This window comes from Harmonia axyridis, chromosome 1 (genome assembly GCF_914767665.1).
Source record: "Harmonia axyridis chromosome 1, icHarAxyr1.1, whole genome shotgun sequence".
NCBI lineage: Eukaryota > Metazoa > Arthropoda > Insecta > Coleoptera > Coccinellidae > Harmonia > Harmonia axyridis.
The window spans coordinates 18,862,108-18,885,997 of record NC_059501.1 but is presented as its reverse complement, the minus strand read 5'-3'; the positions used below and the strand labels follow the sequence as shown (position 1 = coordinate 18,885,997).

The window sequence follows — 23,890 nt, the reverse complement described above, 5'->3', positions numbered from 1 at the left end:
TTTTTAGGGAATTGACGTTTGTGAAACTTGCAGATTAACTGATTATGGATCCCAGCAACCGGTTGGAGGATTTTATTCAATTTTTCAGAATGATATTAGGTATACTTAATTGTTTTCTAGATATTGATGATAGACTATTTGTAAGGTTAGACAGTTTATTGGGTTGTTTCCATCATCTGTGCGGTAGGTTTTTTCTGGTCTTTCGAAACTCGAGGAGGACCTCGAGGAGATACGGTTTGTATACAGCATTTCAAACTACGAACACCGTCAGGGCTAACCTAACCAAGGTGAAACCTGACAACGAAAATCAAAGAACGAAAAATTGCGTATACGAAATACCATGCGAATGCGGCAGAACTTACATTGGAGAGACCAAACGCCCCATGAACACAAGAGTTAAAGAGCACCAAAAAATAACTCGACTGGAGGAAACACTCCAGACAGACCAAGTTTGGCAAACGCTTCTTCTCAGAACCTAACAATTAGTCCTTCTCAGGACCAACCTGAAGACGGCAGGCGAATACTTTCTGAAACGTCGGAAACAGCCCAACATTCCCCTATGAATTGATATGTTGTGCCAGTCAACTGAAGATTTAAACTACTCACCCAAAGATCTTCCTCCTTCAAATTACTAAGCAAATAAAAACAGCAATTATCTAATTAGCGTAAAAATTAGAGTAATATCGCCCTAATTGTCGCTCGAAGAGTATCGTTGACTGATATACGATCTTCAGAATAAGTCGTAGAACATTCAAATTAGGCCCGTTGCAAGCAATAACTATTTTCTTAAGCGGTAGATACTGAGCTTTTTCGAAACAATTAAGAAGTAGTAAATTATGATGTTGACCGTCTTTATTGTAGCCGGCAAATCAATTACTACCATTAATTGCCTTCAGTGGATAATGCTCTGAATGAAACTGCAAGTACATATCCGCAGTTATATCTCAAACCATTTACTCCGTTTCTGAACACCTTGTTCACCATCTAGGATATAAGGTGTAGTGAAAAGAAATCCATATTTTTGAATGAAAAACAAGGTTTTAATTAGCCTATCTGAAATGATCCGATTTAGGTCTGAAATGAGCCGTTTTGATCAACCAAGTGTTGCAAATTTGATGGTAATATCATTTACCTTTCTCATAGAAGCTCTCGTCCCTATTGGCAAAAGATTTTCACATGCCTCTGTCGCGAGGAAAATTTTTTAACCGGAAAATTGTTCCCCATAGACAAGAATAGATGGTTCGAAATTGGTGCCATAAAATGGATGCCTAAAAACCTCCCAACCAAGCTCTTAGAGCTTCTGGCGAGACACTATCGATGTATAATGCCTGGCGTGGCGTTATTGTGATGAAACAAAATTCATCTCCTATTGGCAATGCTGGCCGTTTCTAAGACATTACTCCCTCCAGACAGTCCAATTTTTGAGAATACAGTTAACAGTTTTTAACACATGGAAATTTGGTCCATGATTTTTTTTGCGTTAATTCGTGTGGTACCTTCCCATTATTATTTGAACCGGAATCGTTGTGGCTCGGTAAGCCTTCCGGGAACTGCGACCATGAAGATCTTTTGTTCTCTACCCTACTCATTCATGGAAATCCAAGGAGGTCGGCAATGACATTCCCATACGGTACACATGATGTTTGTACCGACAGTGTCCCGTCAACAGTCCCACCATCACCCGAGGCTCGGCTTGTGACAGCTTCAAGAGCTTTTTGGCATATGTAGGTGAAATCATCACGAATCTCTTGGCCTGAGCAAGTTCAGGAGAGTTAGTCCGGTGGGTTATCCTATTATCCAACTCCCACTGCTGGACCGCAGCTTTATATTGGTCTTTTCCTAGCCCACAGAAAGGCTCAGGTCCAGCAGGTGTTAACCTTGATGCACTTTTTGCAAGTTCATCAGCTTTTTCATTTCCTTCAACACCACAGTGCCCTGGTACCCATAGTAGAGTCACTTTATTGCCTCTGGCCAGTTGCTTTATGGTGTTACGGCACTCCCAAGTCGCCTGGCAGCACGATTCCAGGGATCTCAGCGTGGCTTGGCTATCAGTGGTGATGTAGACATGCACCTCCTTGATGGGTAACTACCCATACATCGAGCTCCTTTTTGAGAATTGCCTTATGCAAATAGTTCAAAACAATTTTTTGTGCAATCTTCAGCTCTTGGGCAATCGAATCTGTGCTTACATAACGGTGGTCTTAACAATGTCCTCTTGAAGACCGCAGAAATTTATTATGTATGTTTGAATTATCTCTGAAATCCCTCTCCAAAGAGACCATCTTTGGAGGAGGATGTGAGGAAGGAGAAAGGGTTACATTTCAGTGATACTTTAGCTTAAATTTTTTCTGAATGAAATGTCCATCTATTTATCCTTCATACGAAGTCATTCTTAACATTGTGAACAGAGTGAACCGAACCTGTACCTAAATAACTTGTAATTAGTCTAGTTAATTAGTAATTTTCAACACTGCAGGCATAAGTGCCGTGTCTTCCTCCATCGAACGATGGAACGTGGGTGGTCCATTCTTGTCCATTTCAATGGTAACAACAATATTCCTTCATTAAGTGAAATGAACATTTTTTTAGTTGGGTAGGATTAAGGTATCTTGAACATTCGATGTTTCCGAATCAGAAAATATGCTTCAAAATCAATATGAGGAATTGTTTCCACACAAAAAAAATATCAAATGGTCAGAATTTTCCAAATGGGTATGAACTTATTAATAATGGAATAAGATAAGAATTATATTTCTTCCTTTTTTCTGACCTTTATTTTGGTCCTTCTGGAGTATTTTTCTCTTTTTAGAAATATAATAGCTTGATAATGACGAGTTTTTATCATTCTTTTTTTATGTTACAGCATACGTTAACTGGACATTCCGGAAAAGTTATGGCTGCTAAGTTCCTGGGAGAAGCATCAAAAGTAGTGACTGGAAGTCATGATAGGACTTTGAAAATTTGGGACTTGAGGAGTAGAGCTTGTGAGTAACAATTATCTGTTCATATATCCAATCCACAAAATTATTTTTGAGATGAATGACTAAACATTGTACCTAGTCTTATATGTCGGCTTTTGCGAGTGTTCTTGGCACCAAAATATTCCTGTCTTGGGTGCATTAATTCGAAACCACAGGTTCTCTGCTGAATGATGAGGGAATTCCAGAATCCCTGAAAACTTGTTTACTTGATAATTTCAAAAAAGCGAATTTGAGCAAGGTCTAATTCCGCATTTATATATAAAATGAAAGTTTAAAACCTCACACCCAATTTCATGTTGATCGTATCACCAGAATCAACAATTCTACCAAATTCGAGAAATTCGATTGGACCAAAAATGTACAGGGTGTTTATAAGACTATCATGAACCTGGACAACTCAAATTCATCAAAACTCAAGATTTTCAAATTGGAACCTATATTTTAAATTATTCCAGTCGATTCTAGATACAAAAATAGCGGGGGTTACTTAAGCAAACCCTGTACCTAAAATTAATAATTTAAGAGTTATCGAGGGAGAACCTTAAATGGGGAAAATCCGCAATTTCTCACTGTGTGGAGAAGTCAGTGAATTCTGTAAAACACAGAAAGGAACTAAAATTCGATGTTTGGATAACTAAATTTTACATTTCTTGAATTATAATGAATTGTTCGTTGGGATTGTTAAGGAATCCACAAACCAATACAATTTCCAATTAGCAATAATGCATTACAATTCTTAAAATGTCAAATTTAGTTAAGGAAACATTGAATTTTAGTTTGTTTCTATGTTTTTCGTCACATACTACCGAAATATTGAAAAAAATTTGAGTCCTCATCGCCATAATTTTTTTCATAGAAATCTCATTAACTCATGAATCGTTGAATTTTCACCCAAGGTATGGCATATTGCCAAAATTGTCGTCAAAAAAGCTATCTAATGATGCAATAATATACTGGGTGTGGCATTTGAAACGAGGAAGCACTAATCTGTTTGCGGTATAACCGGAAACTGTAGAGATCTGAAAATATTTTAGGAAGAGAGATCGTTGTTTCAAACCCCAATGTGCGAATTAAAATTATGATTAGTTTTCCATAAACGTCTAATAGGCCATCCCAGTGAATCACCCTGTATATGTGTTTTCTTTTTCCTTCTTATGTCAAAATTGATAGTTGGAGACAAAATTGGCTTACTGAAAATTACGTTTGCTCCCTTCATTTATGATTAATACTATTAAGTCGAGCTTCTCAACCGAAGCTTCTCTCAACCGAAGCTTCAGTTGTAACCTCAATATCAAACAATTTATCTATAGTCAATCTCCATCCGACACAATCGCATGAGATCATAGACTTTCACTCAATTTACCGAACACGTCGCCCTTACACCCGAATGGATGTTTCGCATACTAGAAGCAATATCGAAGGTCGTCTGATCCCTAACAATTAATTTGAATACGTCGGACTCGCAACACCGGAGAGTCCGTGTGGGAAGCGTAGATAAGCGTTGAAAAATGTTTGCACATAATTTAATTCAGAATCAATTTACGGGGAGCAAATGACACCCCGGTGACAAGATGATTTGTGGATGCTATCGATTCTGGACGGGTCTCTGCGTCTGACCTAGAATAGTGTCACATTCTCCGGGTGTAATCGAAGACCTGGTGTCGGAGCTGATTGTTCGTTGAGGGTCCTCGATGCAGACACATGGAACAAAGTAAAGGATATGAATGTTAGCTCCATTTGTCCACCTTTCTGGTCCTAGTTGCATGCATCTTTAAGAGATAGAGAAATCGAAAAAGAAATACTCTGGTGGAATCTTACAGAGATGGATCTCTACAAAAAAATTCTTCGGAACATTAGTGCTTAAAGATCCAAAAAGTATTTAGATCTCAGTTAGAACACCTCCTCACTGGATCCTTTACTGGATCTTGCCGAATTAGAAAGCACCTAGATAGAATAGGGTTTTTGGAAAATGACCAGTGCAGATTGAGGTGGAATGAGGAAGAAACTCCAGATCACCTGTTTCCAAAATGCAATGAGCTAACCTCATTGAAGCCATGCCAGATACAGGCCATGATTAGAACTCTGGAACTGGACATAGAGCTGTAGATGGTGCAACAGTTAGAACAAATATGATGACAAAGGTGACACGTAATAGTTGTTATTTAGTCCTAGCTTTGAGCATTTCTATGAATATGAATAAAAATGACCTCGAATTGACCTTCGATTATGCTAGGTTCGAACAAATCGAACATTTCCGAAGAAGAATCAAAATCTTCTTCTAAAAGTTACTGACTAATATTGATTGTTAACACTTAACTCATCATTGGAAAACTGAAAGACCATGCCATCTCAGACATGGTATTATTGAATATGGTGACCAGTTTTTTTCTCATTAAGAGCATGTTACGGGTGACAACCTTCTTGTAGGGGTTGAAGATATTAAAGTTGAAAGGTTCTATACCTACATAAATATGATGTCTGATCACGGAAATATCGCGTATTTTTTCTATATTCTCCTTTTTTTATGTTTCTGATGATACGATCAGCTTGAAATATTCCACAGAGCTTGAAATTGTTAATATCAACCTTTGAAATTCTGTCAGTTTCGTAGTCACGGATGTAATCGTTTTTTTTTTCCTTTTTTTTTCAATGGTTCTATATATGCGAACAGCATAAAATGTCTCATGAAGCTAAAAATTGTTCGTTTATGTCCAAATGCAAAGTTTCCTCTCGATCGAACTCACAGTGGGTCTTTCCATTCCAGAGATTTTGTGTTTTCAACTGACTCAAACTTGAAGAAAAATTCGTAATCATTTAGTCGAACTTCATCATTTTGGATCATTTTCTGCTCAAAATTGAGAATTACAGGCAAACAGATCATGTGATGAAAGAAGCTGTTCGGTCAATGAAGAAATATGTGTAGAAGTCATGAATGAGAGAATTATAAAACTCTTTCAGGACTCAGTTATCTCTATCTCGCGTTGTGCGAACGAGTTATATTAGATAGCGTTAGAAAGATGAGATTTCATACTACAAAAACTTATTCGACAGTTTTGATATTACTTGACTCAGTTCAGTTTGAGAGCGCGACAAAGATGGACACTAGCAAAGAGAAAATGAGCTATATTTAACAGTTTTTCTTCGATAAAGGTGAGAATGCAAGACCTTTTCGATTGCACAAGAGCTAAAGATTGCACAAAAACCGTCAGGAACTATTTGCATATTGGTAGTCTCAAGAAGAAGCTAGATGTATGGGTACCACACAAGTAAACGCAAAAAAATCTCATGGACAGAATTTCCATCTGCGAATCACTGCGTAATCGCAAGAAACGACCCATTTCTGAAGCTGTAGTGATGAAAAGTGGATCATTTACGACAACGTCAAGTGAAAACGGTTTGCCCAGAAGCGGCCAGGTTTGGCCAATAGGAGAAAATTGTGTTCCATCAGGGCAACGCCAGGCCACATTATCAACATTATTATATTGAATTGAAGTTGTAGAAGCTGAAATCTAATACACATAAGATTTAGAAGCGTTTAACGAATTTTTGGATAACGATGTTGTCTTCTCTAAAAACTAGAAATTACTGAGGAACTTTCAGATTATGCAAATGTACAAACTTTTGTTGGGAATATCGTTAAACGCTTATTAATCTTAAGTGGATTAGAGTGTTGTTAATATGCCTTACAGTACCTTACACTATGAACTCAATATGAATAAATTCCTCCTGCTCAAGAATTTTACTCATCCAAAACTTTATGACCACAAGAAACGATGAGAAAACGGCACCAGGAAATGCGATAAAATATACCTCATAAATAGAAAATCGAAAATTGATCGTAATTCCCGTAAGTTCATATGCGCCCTAGACAATATCTCACGCGCGGCATTTTCACGACCGATTAATTAATCCGCGATAATCGAGAGTCGTATGGAACTATCAAACAGCCATTACTTCCCACGAAGCTACCCCAGGTACTCAATTACACCGTTTCCAGATATAAAATAACGCAATTATACTGCCGTAGTTACGTCCGTCCATGCGTCGTACTGTCGCGGCCATAACATGAGGTTTTCCAAAAAATTATTCAAATACTCTCAAATTATACTGAGATGTGTATTGAACACATATTATGATGAATAATTCACATCAATATTTTACAGAAAAATTTTTTTTAAATAACTGGCGTCAGAACGCCATTCATTTCGACTAAAATGAATGCCTGGTCCCATAACCTGTTGTTAAGTACTAGATAGAGTACGAATTGATCAACTTCGAAATTGTTTAATTAAAACTTGACATTCAGTACAATAATTCTATAATGCTACGAAAGGTAAAGAGATAATAAGAGCAGTTATATTTAAATATTTTCATTCCAACAATTTGACGAATAAACTGAGGGGCGCTTTAAAATTGCTCTTTTCACGTCAGTGGTTTCTGAATTTTTCCGTGTGAAATTGATTCAGATCATTAAAGAAAGTCTAATTAATGAGAATGTCAATAAGAAGGACAATCTTTTTGATAAAGAGCCCATAATGGCCTCTCTGCAGGAGGGGTGTGTGATATATCTGGAAGATGATAAAAGTTCAATGAAGAGGCCACCGTCTGCCCTCACGGGTGTCATAAAATTCGAAGGGTCGATTTGCGAGTCTTATTGCAATTTCATCCTGAATTATGACGGAGCGCGCCCTCTAGGGGGCGAGAAGTGCGATATTAATGTGGGTGTCTGGGGGTCGCACACTGCTCATCTGTATCTGCACACCTGTAAGATGGGGATTTTGAAGCGAGGAGGTATCCTGTTTTACGACGGAGTCCCTCAAAATGGAATACCTTGAAATTTATAGAAGTGAGGCAATAAAAAATTTCTTCGCGTTTTTGATCGTCTATTTTATTGATGGAATTCGATTGATGAGTTCTTGTTCAAGAATTGCGATCTGGCTTCAGTTGGAGTGATCCTTCGGCAGTTTTTAGTTAATTGGTTTTTCTTCTGTTAGTGCCTTATCTGTCATTGGACGTTAGCGCGATCACGCCATAAAGGTCGATTCATATTATCCGACACGTATCGCTTCAGACACCAAGCGAATCGTTTACGACAAATATCATTTGATGCGTTTCATTTGAAGTAATTCACATTGTCCGTCACCGATCGTGTCATTCGCCATCCGTTCTGTTCAGTATTCCTCGAGTGAATATTTTGTCTGATGTCTTATGGGCGGAGTCTGTATGACCGTGTCCGAACGTGTCTGAACGGATAATATGAATTAGCAGACAGTTGCGCTTAGTTCTAGAACACGTAATTTTCGTTGGTAATGGATTCCGGAAAATTAATATATTTGGTGCGTGAGCAGGAAATTCTATATAATCTAAATTCTTAATCAAAGATTGTATCCTGATACTAATGAAAAGGAAAAAATTTGGAGGGCAATTGAAATTGAAATTGAAACAAGATGGTTCTGTTTTTGAATATTGGGTGTACACTAAACCTTCTTACTGACTTTTCTCTTGTTTCTACTTCATCCAGTAATAATGCAATAGCACATAGTTTTTTACGTGAAAGTTTTAACATTTTTTTGCACCTCAATTAATTCAATGCCTGAATCAAAGTGAAACGCTCCTTGAATGAGTATATGAACGCGCTCTCCGTTCCGACAATCGATTCGCTTGGTGTCTGAAACGATACGTTTCGGATAATATCAATGGACCTCAAAGTTCAATCCTTTCCAGTTCTTCATATTTTGCATCCATGCCAATTCCACGTTTATCTTCTATTTTTCCTTGCATTCACAGCTTTTATAGGCCTTCTACGAAAAGAGCATTATGAAGTTGGTTCTAGTTGGGAACAAGTTATTCAACATATTGGCACATATAAGACTTGAATTGGTCCATTATATTATTATTCATAATGCAAATAAATAAAATTAGATAGAATATGAAATAGTTTTTTCCCAACCTAGTATTAGGAAAACAATACCCTTGGTGATATCAATATAACTTGTTGATTGAGTATCCCCGATAAATACATACATAATCAGGAATTTGAGATCCAATAAGAACAAGAAAGCTTTTTAGACTTCACATCATAATTTCTCTATATAAATAACGGACTGACAAAGCATCAATCATTATGTTAACGTTCCAATTGTTTCTGAATTGATGGAAATCTGCTTGTTGAATTCATGAGCGCACTATAATACAAAACAGAAGAATTCAGAATTAATGACTGAATTATTGAGACCAATTTTTATTCAAATGGAGATTTTCCAATTTTAGGATTCTGCGAATTTGTATAATTTCAACATAAATAGTAGTATCATCAAAATAAAATCATCAAACTATAAATTTGGTTTTCATTTATTTGAGGGTGTGAGTTTCGATTCCTTCGAAACAAATCTTATACAAATTCAGTTGAATATAAAAAAGGATCGCAGAATGTGATTCAACATTTTCTGCATCCTTTGTTATTCCCGCTGAACCTAAGAATTCCATTAGGTAACAACGGGGACATTTAATGATATCTATACCCCCATCCATTATTACTTTTACATTAATGTCTTTCGCTTATAAATCTAGCCATTATGTTGAGCTTTAATAAAGAGAGTTTATAGACGATCTGGGGTGCAAGCATATTCTGCTCGATATTCTTCCTCTCCCCCTTCCATTACTGAAAGCCGTCTGTAATCCATGGGGAAGCTGGAATGGAGATAATAGACTAATAATTGAGTTAACTTCTATCGACGTATCAAGATAAGAATGCTTCTCATTGGAGTAAGATGAAATTTATTTTATTTCCAATCCACTTAAGAAAAAAATTTTGGACCACAATTCCTGAACGATCTATCTAAGTCACAATGAGTATCGTTTCGAATAAATTTTGAAAGCACTAGTATCAGTTATTCAGCGTCATTTCGGCTCCTTCATTGAGCATTCTTCGGTCTAAAAATACAAAAATATACAGATTTTATATAATTATCACTATCAATATCACTAATGATTATAGCTTAGCAAGAATAATAGCATAATATAGTTCGATCTGAAGAATGAAAGAGATATCTGAAGAAATAATTGATTACAAAATTTTCCTTCATAGAATAGATCATTCAAATGATTACATAATTGGAGCAATAATTTCAAAATATAAATATCACAAGATTCAAACAGCTGAGAGAGATAACAAATTGCAAATTGGCGCTATGATATTCCAGAAAATTGCAACATACTGAACGAATAAACTCACCATTGAAATAATGAAAACTTCATTCAAAAAATAAAAAAAACGAAGAAAGATCTCAGGCAAAGAACATAAATAAATATATTTGAATCTTACTCGATATGAGGTATATATCAATTTTTACACTTATGGTTCAAATTCAAATACATTGAACCAATATTCGTCGGAAAATTAATAGAATCGGAGAATTTCTTGGTGAATATCATCTCTTTGAACCAATTCGTCCCCTGCATTAAACTTCTATATTGTCAGGAAATGAAGCATGAGAAGACGGAGTAGTCGAATCTTTTTTTAGTGTAGGTTCAGATCTCGTAATTCATAAGTTCAATCTTCATAAAAATTTACATTTGAATATCATGTCTAAATATTGAGAAATACCAACAGTTCAGATTTTGATTGTTCATGAAAAATAACAATTTCAAGCTTCGAGCAAAATTTAATTTTGATTCCTCAACCAGCATTAACGAAAATTATTGAAAAAATAAAGAAAATTATTCAATATTTCCGTGACTACCAACGCAGTCGAGAATTTGAATATTGATGAAACCTTCATATGAATTTAAGCTGATCACATAATCAGAAGTATAGGAAATTCACAAAGAATATTGCAAATGAAATACATAATATTGGCGTTATTACAGTTGCGATCTTTTTCAGATTCTATAGGTGAATAGAGAACAATTCAAGATTTCAAGTTCTGCTCAAAATCTCAAATTAAACGGAATATCGTAAAAAATTTATCACCAATTCCGTTATAACACAGTTGAGATTTCGTTAGTGAACATAAAAGAACAAGAGCTACATGCAAAATTTCATGTTCATCGTATTGTCAAACTCGCAGAAATTTCGAGCATAATATCCTAGGATAAAAGTGAGTATTGACGTGAAATCAGAAGCTTTCAAGTGCTCGTCCATTTATATTTCGTGGTTGCGAAAAGCGCAAGTGGTGTGAATGAACGAGCGCTCAAAATATTCAAACAAAACATCAATGCGTTCTTCTTCTTTATGTGCCAAAATTGACAAGGAGGTTTTAGGAAAAATAGAAATTGCTCCGATCAAGTACTTAGTTTAACTACCTTCATTGAATCAGGTTTCAATGATAAGTTGAAAACTGTCTTCGTGGATTTGTCCGCAGCTTACGGCACTGTGTGGAAGGATGGTCTAATTGAAAAACTACATGATCATTTGAACTGTGGAAAAATGATTCGTTTAATCGAAAACATGTTGTCTGATAGGAGACTTCGTGTTTTTGTTGATGATAAAAGGAGTAGTTTTAAAACATTGAATAATTGTCCGCAGGGATCGGTTTTGTCTCCCATACTTTTCAATTTCTATTTGTGTGATATCCCAGTTACTTCATCTGAGAAATTCATTTATGCCGATGATATTGCTCTTTTGTTTCGTCATTCTGATTTTGGAATTATTGAAAATACTTTCAATGAAGATCTAAAAATTATGGAAAATTATCTTCTTGAGTGGCGCTTATGCCCTAATCCAAATAAAACAGAAGTATCTTGTTTCCATTTGAATAATCAACAAAAACACAGAAAATTGAGAGTAACTTTCAATAATTCCGTCTTGAATCATAATTTCGCCCCCAAATATCTTGGAGTTAAACTTGATTCTTCTTTGAATTTCAAGGTTCACTTAGAAAATTTGCGTTTGAAATTGAAGTCGAGGAATAATATCCTCCAAAAATTAGCAGGATCTTCATGGGGTGCTGATGCTAACACTCTTCATACAGCAGCATTGGCCTTGGTTTTTTCTGCTGCTGAATACTGTTGTTCTGTTTGGTTTAATAGTGCTCATGTTCATAAAATTGATGCACAGCTTAACGTTTCTATAAGAATTATTAGTGGGACTATTAGATCTACTCCTTTAGATTGGTTACCGGTGCTATCACATATAGTTCCGCCTCATATTCGTAGACAGGTTGCAGTCAAGAAATCTTGGGATGAATTTCATTTCTACCCGAACTCATTTCCAATTGTATCCTATTTCCCAGATTCTAGAACTGCTGGATTGAAATCACGCAAACCTTTTTGGACTAACACCTTCCTTGAATCCAATGAAAGCGACAAGGAAATTTGGCGTTCGGGATGGACTTCTTCTAACGTCTTCAATAAAAGTCTTATCGTTGACCCCTCAGAAAAAGTTCTAGGTTTCAATCTTCCTAGGAAAATTTGGTGTATTTTAAATCGACTTAGAACTGGTCATGGTCGTTGTAATAGTACCCTCTTCAAATGGCATTCTATTGATAGCCCACTATGTGAGTGTGGTGTAGAAGAGACCATTGACTACTTGGTGAATGATTGTCCGATTTATAAATTTCATGATGGTTTCCAAGCTATCCATTCAGTTTCAGATTCTCTTTTAGAATGGGTAGTTAACTTCAAATCGATATAATAAAAACTAATATTTAGTACTCCTTTCTGCTTCTTTTTTTTTTGTTTTAGGATCCAATTGGAAATTATAGAGTCGTCAACCGAAAAGAGAGGATGAAGAAAATTTTGTTTTGGTTGAAGAGGAAGTCCTTCAATATAAATTATGTCAGCTTATTCTGTAAACGTTTACACAAACCAGTCACTACACCGATACGGGGAGACAGAGTTTTTGCTGAGGTTTTTATCTGTTCTCTTGTATCATACGTTGAAATGTATGATGCCCCGTTACATTTCCTCTGCTAATCAGAGTTATCCGACGTTAGCGATCATCATAGCAAAGGCTTCTCGATCTTCTACAATATGGGAAAGTTGACCAGCATTTCGAATGTCTGTCCAGGCTCGGACGTTTCTCAGTAGAGACATCTGTTTTTAATGCGTTACTCAGTTTTTTTATCCTGTATCAGTAACAGCATTTCATTGTTGAAAAATCTGAGGGTATGGGTGCAGTTCAAAACAACTCTTTAGAGCAGCTGCCTCAAAGGTCAGGATAGTTATGACGATTGCCGACCTACGCCGCGGAGAGCACTTGGAGAGAAAGAAGTAACAGCTCGAGATAATCAGCATTTAACAAGAAACCTCCATTTCTGACCGTTCATTTCAAAGAATTCACCCCTCAACAATTTTCCCCTTTGATTCCTGAATAGAGCCAAACATCCAAAAATAGTTCCTTTTCACATCAGTTCAGCATTGGCTGTTAACCTCTACATAGTCTAAACCATAGAATGCGTCCATCATGATTAATAGCATTAATATGGAGAGGAGCTATTTCTCATTAAAACATTTCGTTTCACGAGCCGCCACTGTCATTTGATTGTCGCGTTATATTTTCCAGTTCGAATTTTCCCCCTTCAATTAAGCAACTGTCGGATGTAGCACATTAACGCAATAAATATTGGAATTCCGTTCGTCAGGGAATGCAATTATCATTTGACAGCTTAATACAGTACGAGATTGTTCTTGCATGTACCGAAAAATGTTCATCGTGTTATTACGTAAATGACCCACCTATCTGAGCTCCGCTGATATTCAGCTGTCAAAACATCAGCGAAAGTGACGCTAGCTGAAAAAATCTCCATGTAAGATAATAATATCTGTTTTCGCTGAGGTTTAATTAGGCTTCTAATAGTAGTTGTGCAGGAAATAGGTTGGTTGTTACGTAAAATGCAATGATGTTAAGGCATTATTCGGGAGAGAAGATATTATCATAGAAGCTTCTATTGAAACTTATTTTAAGTGAATTTGTTTCTTTTTTCATTGATTCGTCACAGTTGAATGTCATTCTTGCTCGGTCGGTGATGCTCGACAGTGTATGGATGAAAACCAACACATATGTATGATACACATATGTAATTACGGACTGGCCTGAAACATGCTTTGACGAGTCTTTCTCGAACTACAGTGACTGTATATACTACAGTGACGACAACTCCGGCTATCCGCCATCAAAGGTCGAAAAGAAATAATAGATTCAAACATTAAGCGGTGTTTCAAGTTTCAGATTATCGACTGCGCCTGCGCGAAGGTTGGTCGATTGCTGGTTTCTTTTGATGAAATTTTATATTTTGGGGGGTTTAAACCCCCCTAAACCAGTCACAATCACCAACAAGTCAAACAAGAATGCTTCAATGCATGTGAAACAGCCCGGCATTCGAATGTGAATAGTGAAAATAAGAGATTTCTGATGAAAGTTCGACCTTTAATGGCCGACAGGGCTGCAACCAATAAAAACGCTGACGAGCCGTGTCGTCACTTACGAGGTGCACCCTCTTCCAGGCGTTTGGTGTTTCGTCCCGAGATCGCTCTTGGACTCTCCAGTTAGGCAATCCAGCGATCTCTGTCTAAGACACACACACCCTCACACAACATCGTGGAGAAGTGACTCTGTAGTATGTATAGCGCGAAAACCCATAACGTCATATGTGAGCAGACACAGTCACTACAATGCCACAACAAGCTTTAATTCATAGTAATCTTTGCCTGTGGCAAACCAAAGGAAAAGATTATATAAATAGAATAGAGGCTTGTGAAACTAGTGATTGTGTGCGCTATATGAAGACAAAAATTTTAGTGAATCAAAAGGATGTTTTCACCGAAATCAGCAAAAGCGCAATAACAGTTTTCAGAATGTCGATTTGGTATAACCAAGCTGTCACAAAATCTTCTACAAAAACGAGATTTTCTCTACTGCCTATTGCAACGCCACATCAAACCACCACTGTTCCACCTGGGTACCTCATGTACAGGAACGAGCTACAATATAAAGTCGTCTCTATACTCCTCCTCTTCTAGGAACTGGTTTCGAACTAAATGTGGAGTCATCTGTGAACAATACTCTTCCTCATTCTAGTATACGAATTCCCACAGGTAAAGAACACTGGGTTGTTGTTATGAAAATCCTGCAGTTCGCTTCTTAATTGATTACCAGTCAAATTTAGGTTTCTTCCCCATCATGTCATTTTTGGACATCTTCTGTTTCCTGAATACGTTGCCACAGACAACTAATCTCACTTCTTGAGGAGCTTACCATTTCAGCAACATTTTTCATGATCATGCCACCCTGTATGTTACCAATTGCGTTCAACTGTGATACCAATTATTTGTGAAAAATTAGCTTATTCGAACCAAATCACGCGTATGACTCCAATATTGAAGTAATGAAATCTGAAATCAGTTGAACTTACACAACATCTTTTACCGCTATCAATTCAATAATCAGTAAAAACAACGAATTTCTAAAAAAACGTTTCTTGCATTTTCAAAACAATATGGAAAGCCAATATCTACCACATTTCCATCCTGAGATACCTTTCATTCAAGAAAATATCAAATAACCAGAAGTCCCCTAGACCATTTTGTGGTGTGTATGTACAGTGCATCCCATTTTGGGTGAGACTGCCAGGTTTCTCGCTTGTTATTTAAGATAGAGCCTTGCGGTTTTCACGTTTCTGTTCTACTTTTTCGTAAAACTCAAGTTGGTCTAATCAGATTTTGCATAATTGTTTCCGTTCAAGATATACAGGGTGATTTTGGAAATTGATACTTTTCGAACACCTCCTTTATCTCCGAAGTTATTAGGAATAATGCTGAGGTAAAAACTACATCTGAATCAGAATTCTGCGAAGAATCCAGTGGCGTACTCAATATGTTTTTTCGGGGTATGGTTTTGAAGATTCAAGACAAACCTATATTTTTTTTAATGGAACACCCTATATATCATTACTTCGTGGAATTCGTAATTTTTTTCCCTTCAAAATGATATATGATACTATGTAGGTAGGATGTTGAGAAATGTTAAAAAAAAACGCTAAAACGTCAAATAATGATGATTTTTTGTGAATGGGCCATGAATTTTCTATGTTTCAATAAGAGGATTATTACTTTCGATTTTTAAAAGTAGTAGGTCATTGATGACATAAACATCCTTGTTGTTATTATGGCTACTATGCATTTGGAAGCATTGTTTTATCAAGTAGGCATTGGAGGGAAAAAACCAATCTGATCTAGCTGTCATCGCTATAAATTATTGTTATCATTATTGATTCTTCTTTTCTATGGGAAATCCATTGCCCATTAACAAAAAATCATCATTATTTGATGTTTTAGTGTTTTTTTAACATTTCTGAACATCCTACCCACATAGTGTCATATATCATTTTGAAGGGAAAAAAATTACGAATTCAACGATAAGTAATGATACACATGGTGTTCCATTAAAAAAAACATAAGTTTGTGTTGAATCTTCAAAACCATACCCCGAAAAAAAATATTGAGTACGCCACTGGATTCTACGCAGAATTCTGATTCAGACGTAGTTTTTACCTCAGCATTATTTCTAATAACTTCGGAGATAAAGAAGGGGTCCAAAAAGTATCAATTTCCAAAATCACCCGGTATCTTTCGAACGGAAACAGTTATGCACAATCTGATTAGACCAACTTGAGTTTCACGAAAAAGTAGAACAGTAACGTGAAAACCGCAAGTCTCTATCTTGAATAACAAGCGAGAAACCTGGCTGTCTCACCCAAAATGGGATACACTATACAGAAGAAAAATGCTGCTTATTCGGGGTTCATTCATCTTGGTCAAAGACCTCACACACTACATGAAAAATCGACATTCAACTGAAGATGTATATTTAAATTACTATGTGTATATTTCAAAGATTTTAGGTTTGGTTCCGCATGACTACCTTTTTCTAAGGACTCTCCGTAGCGTCAGGAATAAACCACAATGTTGACTGTAGTCACTATATTCTGATGAACCAATTATTACACGTAAAATTCTAATATTTATATCGTGTAAGGGAATAACTCCACTACAAAAATCGTGTATGTAGGTCAGTACAATAGAATATTCCGACAGTTAGTAGGCTAGCTCATTCCGAAAACCGTCAGGTTCATCCTCTGAACCCTGCGGGGGCCCCAGAAGCTACGTTTCTCGCATTTTTGCCTCAGCTCAACCACGTAGTTCCCCAATGAAGCAGCCAGGACTCCGGCTAAGTGGAGTTTCATCTAGTGCTCCCTGAATTCATTAACCGCCACGACTCCGTTCCGAGCCCAAAGTACGGACAACTTTTTTCAATTCCGAGACGATATTTCACGGCACAAAGGTTGAGGGAAGGGAATAACGTATAGTTTCGAAAACTCGAAATTAACATACAAAAGACATTCGGGAGATCCCGAAGTTTTTACGGGAACCGAGAGACGTATCCTGTCGCCGGAAGAGGCCACAAAGCCGGGCGATGAGCGGGCCCGACGTTGGAAAACCAGACAATTTCCACTTCTTCACTCTTAATTTTTCCGAGTTGGCGGGGGGTCGAATATGAAAGTAGAACGGTCGGAAAATGAGCGGACGCAATTTGCATTTCTTCGGGAGTTTTCGGCGATGTTTCGGCGGCGAGGTTGGTTCCTTTTGTGGTGGAAAGTTTGGATTAGAGGAAGTTCGGTTTGAGCAGATTGTGGTGGATTGACAAGGGGTGTTAGGACTGGAAGAATTAGAATAGGGTTTATTATGCTTTGTCGAATTATGATTCTAGATGTCGAGATTGTTAAGTATGCAGATTCAGCGCAGTTGAGTGTACCGACTGAGAAAAACCCACAGATATGTTTCTCATTCACATGACTAGGTTTTTCCTTGTTATTCCTCTTTGTGGTTTTTGATCTCCACCCAAATTTTCTTTCGTTCTTTGACTGATCTTACATTAGTGTGCTCTGATTTTACATATACTAGTCCATCTAGTAGGGATCATTTTCTTGTTCTTTTCATTTATTTTTGCCATTTTGTTTCAACTGCTGACTTATTAAACAATTCATTATTCTATTCTGGTCGAATATTAAACTATTTTTTCGAACATTTTAATGTACAGGGTGGGCAAATAAGCGAGGTAAGCGGCTATATCTCAGGATCCACTCATCGTAGAGACTTGCGGTAAAAAATTTTACCACTAAAGTAAACAAAAAAAGAAACTGGAAATTGTTTTCATACCTCCACCGCTAGGGGGCGTAATTGCTATCATCGAGTTGAAAAATGCATTTTACTCGAAAAATTTTCATATTAAGTTGGAAAAAAATATCATCACTGTAAACCTTGGAAAATTCTCTATCTGTTTGAATTGTCACTTTCGATTTTGAGACATCAAATAAGGGTGGAGGAAAGGTAGAAATCTGACTGATTGAAATGTCTGTAACTTCAGTTTGGCTCAACATTTTTGAGCAAATTAGATCTTATTTGAGAGACAACATTTTGTTGATTAAGGAAAAAATATACTCATGATGAATTTGATTCAGCTGCTTTCGATAGGGAGCGCTAAGTCAGAAGTTCATTGTTTTGTTCATTTTTCTCTGAAATTTCAAATGTAATGATAGGATTTCCTTAACAGAAACAAAAATTTCATTGAATTTGCATGAAAAAACCTCAAGGTCGCAAAGCGATAATTTCAGGCGTTCTGAAGTTATGGCCGAAAGAAGATATTCTTCAACTGATGCACTGAGAAAAACCAAATTGAGTCTTCAAGTTCTAACAGAAACAGAAATCCCATCAAATTTGTATGAAAAAACCAAAGGTTGCAAAGCGATAACTCAATTTGGTTTCTCTCAGTGTATCAGTTGAAGAATATCTTCTTTCGGCCATAACTTCAGAACGCCTGAAATTATCGCTTTGCAACCTTCAGGTTTTTTCATGCAAATTCAATGAAATTTTTGTTTCTGTTGAGAAAATCCTATCATTACATTTGAAATTTCAGAGAAAAATGAACAAAACAATGAACTTCTGACTTAGCGCTCCCTATCGAAAGCAGCTGAATCAAATTCATCATGAGTATATTTTTTCCTTAATCAAGAAGATGTTGTCTCTCAAATAAGATCTAATTTACTCAAAAATGTTGAGCCAAACTGAAGTTACAGACATTTCAATCAGTCAGATTTCTATCTTTCCCCCACCCTTATTTGATGTCGCCAAATCGAAAGTGACAATTCAAACAGATAGAGAATTTTTCAAGGTTTACACTGATGATATTTTTTTTCCAACGTGATACGAAAATTTTTCGAGTAAAATGCATTTTTCTACTCGACGATAGCTATTACGCCCCCTAGCGGTGGAGGTATGAACTTCAAAATAATTTCCAGTATTTTCTTTTGTTTACTTTAGTGGTAAAATTTTTAACCGCAAGTCTCTACGATGAGTGGTTCCTGAGATATAGCCGCTTACCTCGCTTATTTGCCCACCCTGTACAGAACGTGGGCATTATTGAAAATCTTATGTATCGGGTTACACTTTTTCTGATCATAACTTTCATGATATTATTGTCTGACTCAAAGAGTCTTATAGTTTCCAATTATCTCAGTATCTCCATTTCACGTTGCTCATTATCTGTTTGGTACATCTTCATCTTGTTTCCTTATAGATAGTTATTTGGTTATATATAGTTCATCTCAGATATCTGACCAGAACTCCCTAATAAACCTTTGGGGTTTCACGTTTTTGTGGAGATTATTGAAACACTGATGGTCGACAGGGTGGAACTTAATTGTGGTGTAGCACTCTGAAACATACTTGAACACTCTACTAACTCAACTGGTCATCACCTCGTACCTTATTCCACTGAACTCTCCTTTCCTAGTTTCATAGCCCATTATGCGAGTGTGGTGTAGAAGAGACCATTGACCACTTGGTGAATGATTGTCCGATTTATAAATTTCATGATGGTTTCCAAGCTATCCATTCAGTTTCAGATTCTTTTTTAGAATGGGTAGTTAACTTCAAATCGATATAATGAAAAGTTATATTTAGTACTCCTTTCTGCTTCTTTTTTTTTTGTTTTAGGATCCAATTGGAGATTATAGAGTCGTCAACCGAAAAGAGAGGATGAAGAAAATTTTGTTTTGGTTGAAGAGGAAGTCCTTCAATATAAATTATGTTAGCTTATTCTGTAAACGTTTACACAAACCAGTCACTACACCGATACGGGGAGACAGAGTTTTTGCTGAGGTTTTTATCTGTTCTCTTGTATCATACGTTGAAATGTATGATGCCCCGTTACATTTCCTCTGCTAATACTGAGTTTCATCGACACATATGCTTGATTATTTGAAATTAATATTTTGTATTGCTCTTTCTCAAAAGAATATATATACCTGGGTTACAAACGTGAAATCAAATTTCATCTTCCTTTTCTTATTCTCTAAGTTGTATGCCTGCGCAATGGTATCGTGGTGCCTGCACACTTATTAAGGTAGGACGAAAATATTCTCTATTTTATCTTTCCGAGAACCCTATGAATGAGAAATTTGTATGCACAAGTAACACGAAAGAACATTGTTACAAAAATGCAGCTACAGACAGAAATTATGTCTAATTGCTTTTTTTCGCCACAAACCTACATGCTTGAGGTGTGATCTAGGAAAATTATCTATTAAGACTACGTTTTTTTCGAAACATGCCTTCTCATCTATGAACTCTAGCTTATGTTGACTAAATGGACATAAACCCACCAGATTCCACTTCTGGCCTTCTCTCCACAAGAGTAGTTTCGTCAAATTTCAGCTTTGATAGGTAGCAATCTATGTGAGAAGAAAATGCTTGATATAAGGTTATATGCTTTTCGCATACTGTTTCTCTGCATCGTACTCTCCGAAGAAAATACTGGTTCTAATTCTACCAGAACACTTATTCAGATAATAATTTCAGCAGCCAATATTGGAATTGGATCAACTCATCAAGGTTCTCTCATATATGTATGAAGTATAAGGTGCTCTTTTGATCGCCAACATCCCCAACGGATAGGCGCTTCAAGAAGAAGAAGAAGCAAAAAGTGTTTACATTTATTCGTTAATAGGTATATTTCCATCCGATAGAGACTATTTAGTGTCAATAGACTGACAAGTATATATCGTTTCCTGTATTTTCGTATTGAAATTAGTTTCTGAATGTATAGAGAATATTTTTAGTCATATGCTCATAATCAGCACTTGTATTAAGGAGATAATGATTTCCATTCCATCATGATGAATTACATCGCTTTTCATCATTTCTTTTTTATACTTACATATGGAATTAGTATATATTCTAATACTTCAAAAAATTAACTCCGTAAAAGTTTTCTGGAAAGTATTTCTCCACAGCTCTTAAATAATATTTTTTTAATGGAGAACCTGATAACTATTCATAAAAAAACACATTATTTTATTAATGAAACGTGTTTCTGAATTGTCTGGGTGTATAAAGGAAAAATCACTGTCAATTTGAGTAACAGAGAATATAACTTACTAATTTGGGACCGCAGAAATTTGTAGTATTCTTCAGTACAAGTTTTGTGGTTTTTTACCGCCTGAATGCGCTTCACAGTACAAAATGTTCACAAGATTATGTATCAGAAAGACACCAGATTTGGGATGAAATGCCAACTCAGTATATAGCAGGACTTCCGGAGTCAAATAATATAGCGATTGCATTAAAATCGAAAGAATAACCGATAATCATTTTCATTGTGTGTTTTATTTACAGGTACAGAAACCAAATTCGCTGGTTCAAGTTGTAACGACTTGGTGACTGTAGACAGTAGTGGTTCCACAATCATAAGCGGTCATTTCGACAAGAGTATACGATTCTGGGATACAAGAGGTGAAGCGTGTTCCAATAGTATCATTTTCAATGGAAAAGTGACCTCTTTGGATCTCACTAGAGGTGAGTACCTAGTGTTCTGATGTACAAATAACACAAGCCTCCAAAATTAAAAAAATGTGGTGCTGGATTCCAAACACGCCACTAGATTAGGTATCTCTAGTTTTCGAGATGAAGATAAATTGATGTTAGTTGTGATAGAAGCCAAAAATAATAGTATAATATTCAACGAGCGTAATGCAGGTCATAACTCACGCAGATGAAGTTTGGAGCATGAGCCGCAGGCATGTGCTGTAGTTCATCAAGTGAGATATGACCATTACCGCAAGTTGAATACTATACTAAATCTACGACTATAACAATAAATACTAAACGTTATTGAAAAACTACAAAAGTTACATATAAAAAGTTATAATGGAATGAAATTATAACTCACGTTGTTTGTTCGAAAGCAGTAGAATCATGAATATATAATTCAAAAGGAGTAGATGAAGAAATATATTGAAAGATAAAGTGAACAACCAATACTTTATTTGTGATCGAAAAATAATACCTTTGTTTTGGCATTTATTATTATATACGAAATTTGTAAGGCATAATGCAATCCCTCATCGCGAAGAAAACGATAGCAATATGGAACTTGCGATCAAAAACATAGCAACAATTATTAATTTTTTTGTCACCTTAAACCTTAAACGAGAATCATTTCTTGGTTTGAAAATCTGGAAATACACATACAGTAACGATATGATATGGTGCTTTAGCCGTGGAACGAGATCTCAAAAGCACTTCAACTTGATAAAACACGAATATGAGGGTGAGGATTTTATTATACAGCAATGAATTTAAATTTTGATTCGTTCTCGAAAAAGTTCAAAATGGAATCAATGTAGGCACCGATAATATGATAATATTTTTCGGAAAATTCGTTGTCGTTTATTCAAATTCACGAGGGTTTCATCCTTTTCATTATTCAGGATCTTCCGAGCTCCGAATGAAAAAATTTCGTTATCCCGACAGCATTATCGAAATTTACATTCACAATCAGCCGGGCTGATTCCATCTTGAAATTGGATCTGTACGGTTAATTTAGCGATTTGGGCTGTATCAGACGTGAACACAAACGGTTCATTACTACCTTCTCCGTGATTTTTTTCGATAAATGATCACGGGATGGGTGGAAGCATTATTTTGTTTCATCGCTCATCCGTTCAGATTATCGATTCCTCATCGTATATTCAATCAGTGGGCAGGGAGAAAGGAAACGAAAATTTCATCATCTGCGATTTGTACAGGTTTTATGGTAGAAGTATAAAATATTAGAACTGTGGAAAGCGTGGAATGAGAATTCATACTTGAATTTCACACCAGTAGGCCACATGAGCATAAATGAAATGCGATTTATTATATTATTTTCCTTCTTTGTAGCGTGCTATACATTTACAATTGAATAGTCAACTAAACAAGAATGTATGGGCATACGCCAATGTGTATATTCCTCCATGTGTACCCGATAAAAACAAACTGACATACAGGGTGGCCACTTTTTCAATGGGATTGTATTGGTAACTTTTAAACCATAAGGGTTAGAAGGTCGGTTAAATGGAGGAAAAGTTGCATGCATTATCAAGCAGTTCAAACAAATCGAGATTATCAGTGCCGGTTATTGAGATATAAGAAAAGTAAATTCTGTCATTTTGATTTTTCTTTTTTTCCCACTTTATGTCGAATATTATCAAAAAAATGTTACAGGAATTTTTTATTCGACAGTAAATTGTTCACAATTTGACGAATTCAGATTCCGTATCCAACGTTTCGTGCTCTCTGGGCCACCCTCAACCTCATTTGTTTCAATACGGACCCGTATATTTTATGACACTTTTCGAAATAACTTTTAACGCTGAATTCAACGATATATGATACAATGTCATTCAAAGTTGATTTTCATGTGATTTTGACCCTTATCCAATTTTCGTTGGGTCGGATCTGTAGTGAATGCAAATTATCCAAAACTGCTGTTAATAAAATAGTCAAGAGACGCGAATACAATGATTTTAAATTTGAATACCAAGCCTTCCAAAACTTATATCGTAATGATATCAAAATAAAGTTCGATTCTG

General features: G+C 36.2%; 1 protein-coding gene across 1 annotated transcript in view; it reads left to right on the top strand.

Annotated features, from left to right (window-relative positions):
• The first annotated feature begins 2,524 nt into the window (after positions 1-2,524).
• Positions 2,525-23,890, top strand: part of LOC123670820 (autophagy-related protein 16-1-like) — a 38,993-nt gene continuing 17,627 nt past the window's right edge. Inside the window, exons 1-3 of the mRNA XM_045604380.1 lie at positions 2,525-2,544; positions 2,864-2,984; positions 21,654-21,833. Coding sequence (XP_045460336.1) covers positions 2,542-2,544; positions 2,864-2,984; positions 21,654-21,833 — 304 coding nt within the window. The 5' untranslated portion in view covers positions 2,525-2,541. The remainder of the gene's footprint in view (positions 2,545-2,863; positions 2,985-21,653; positions 21,834-23,890) is intronic.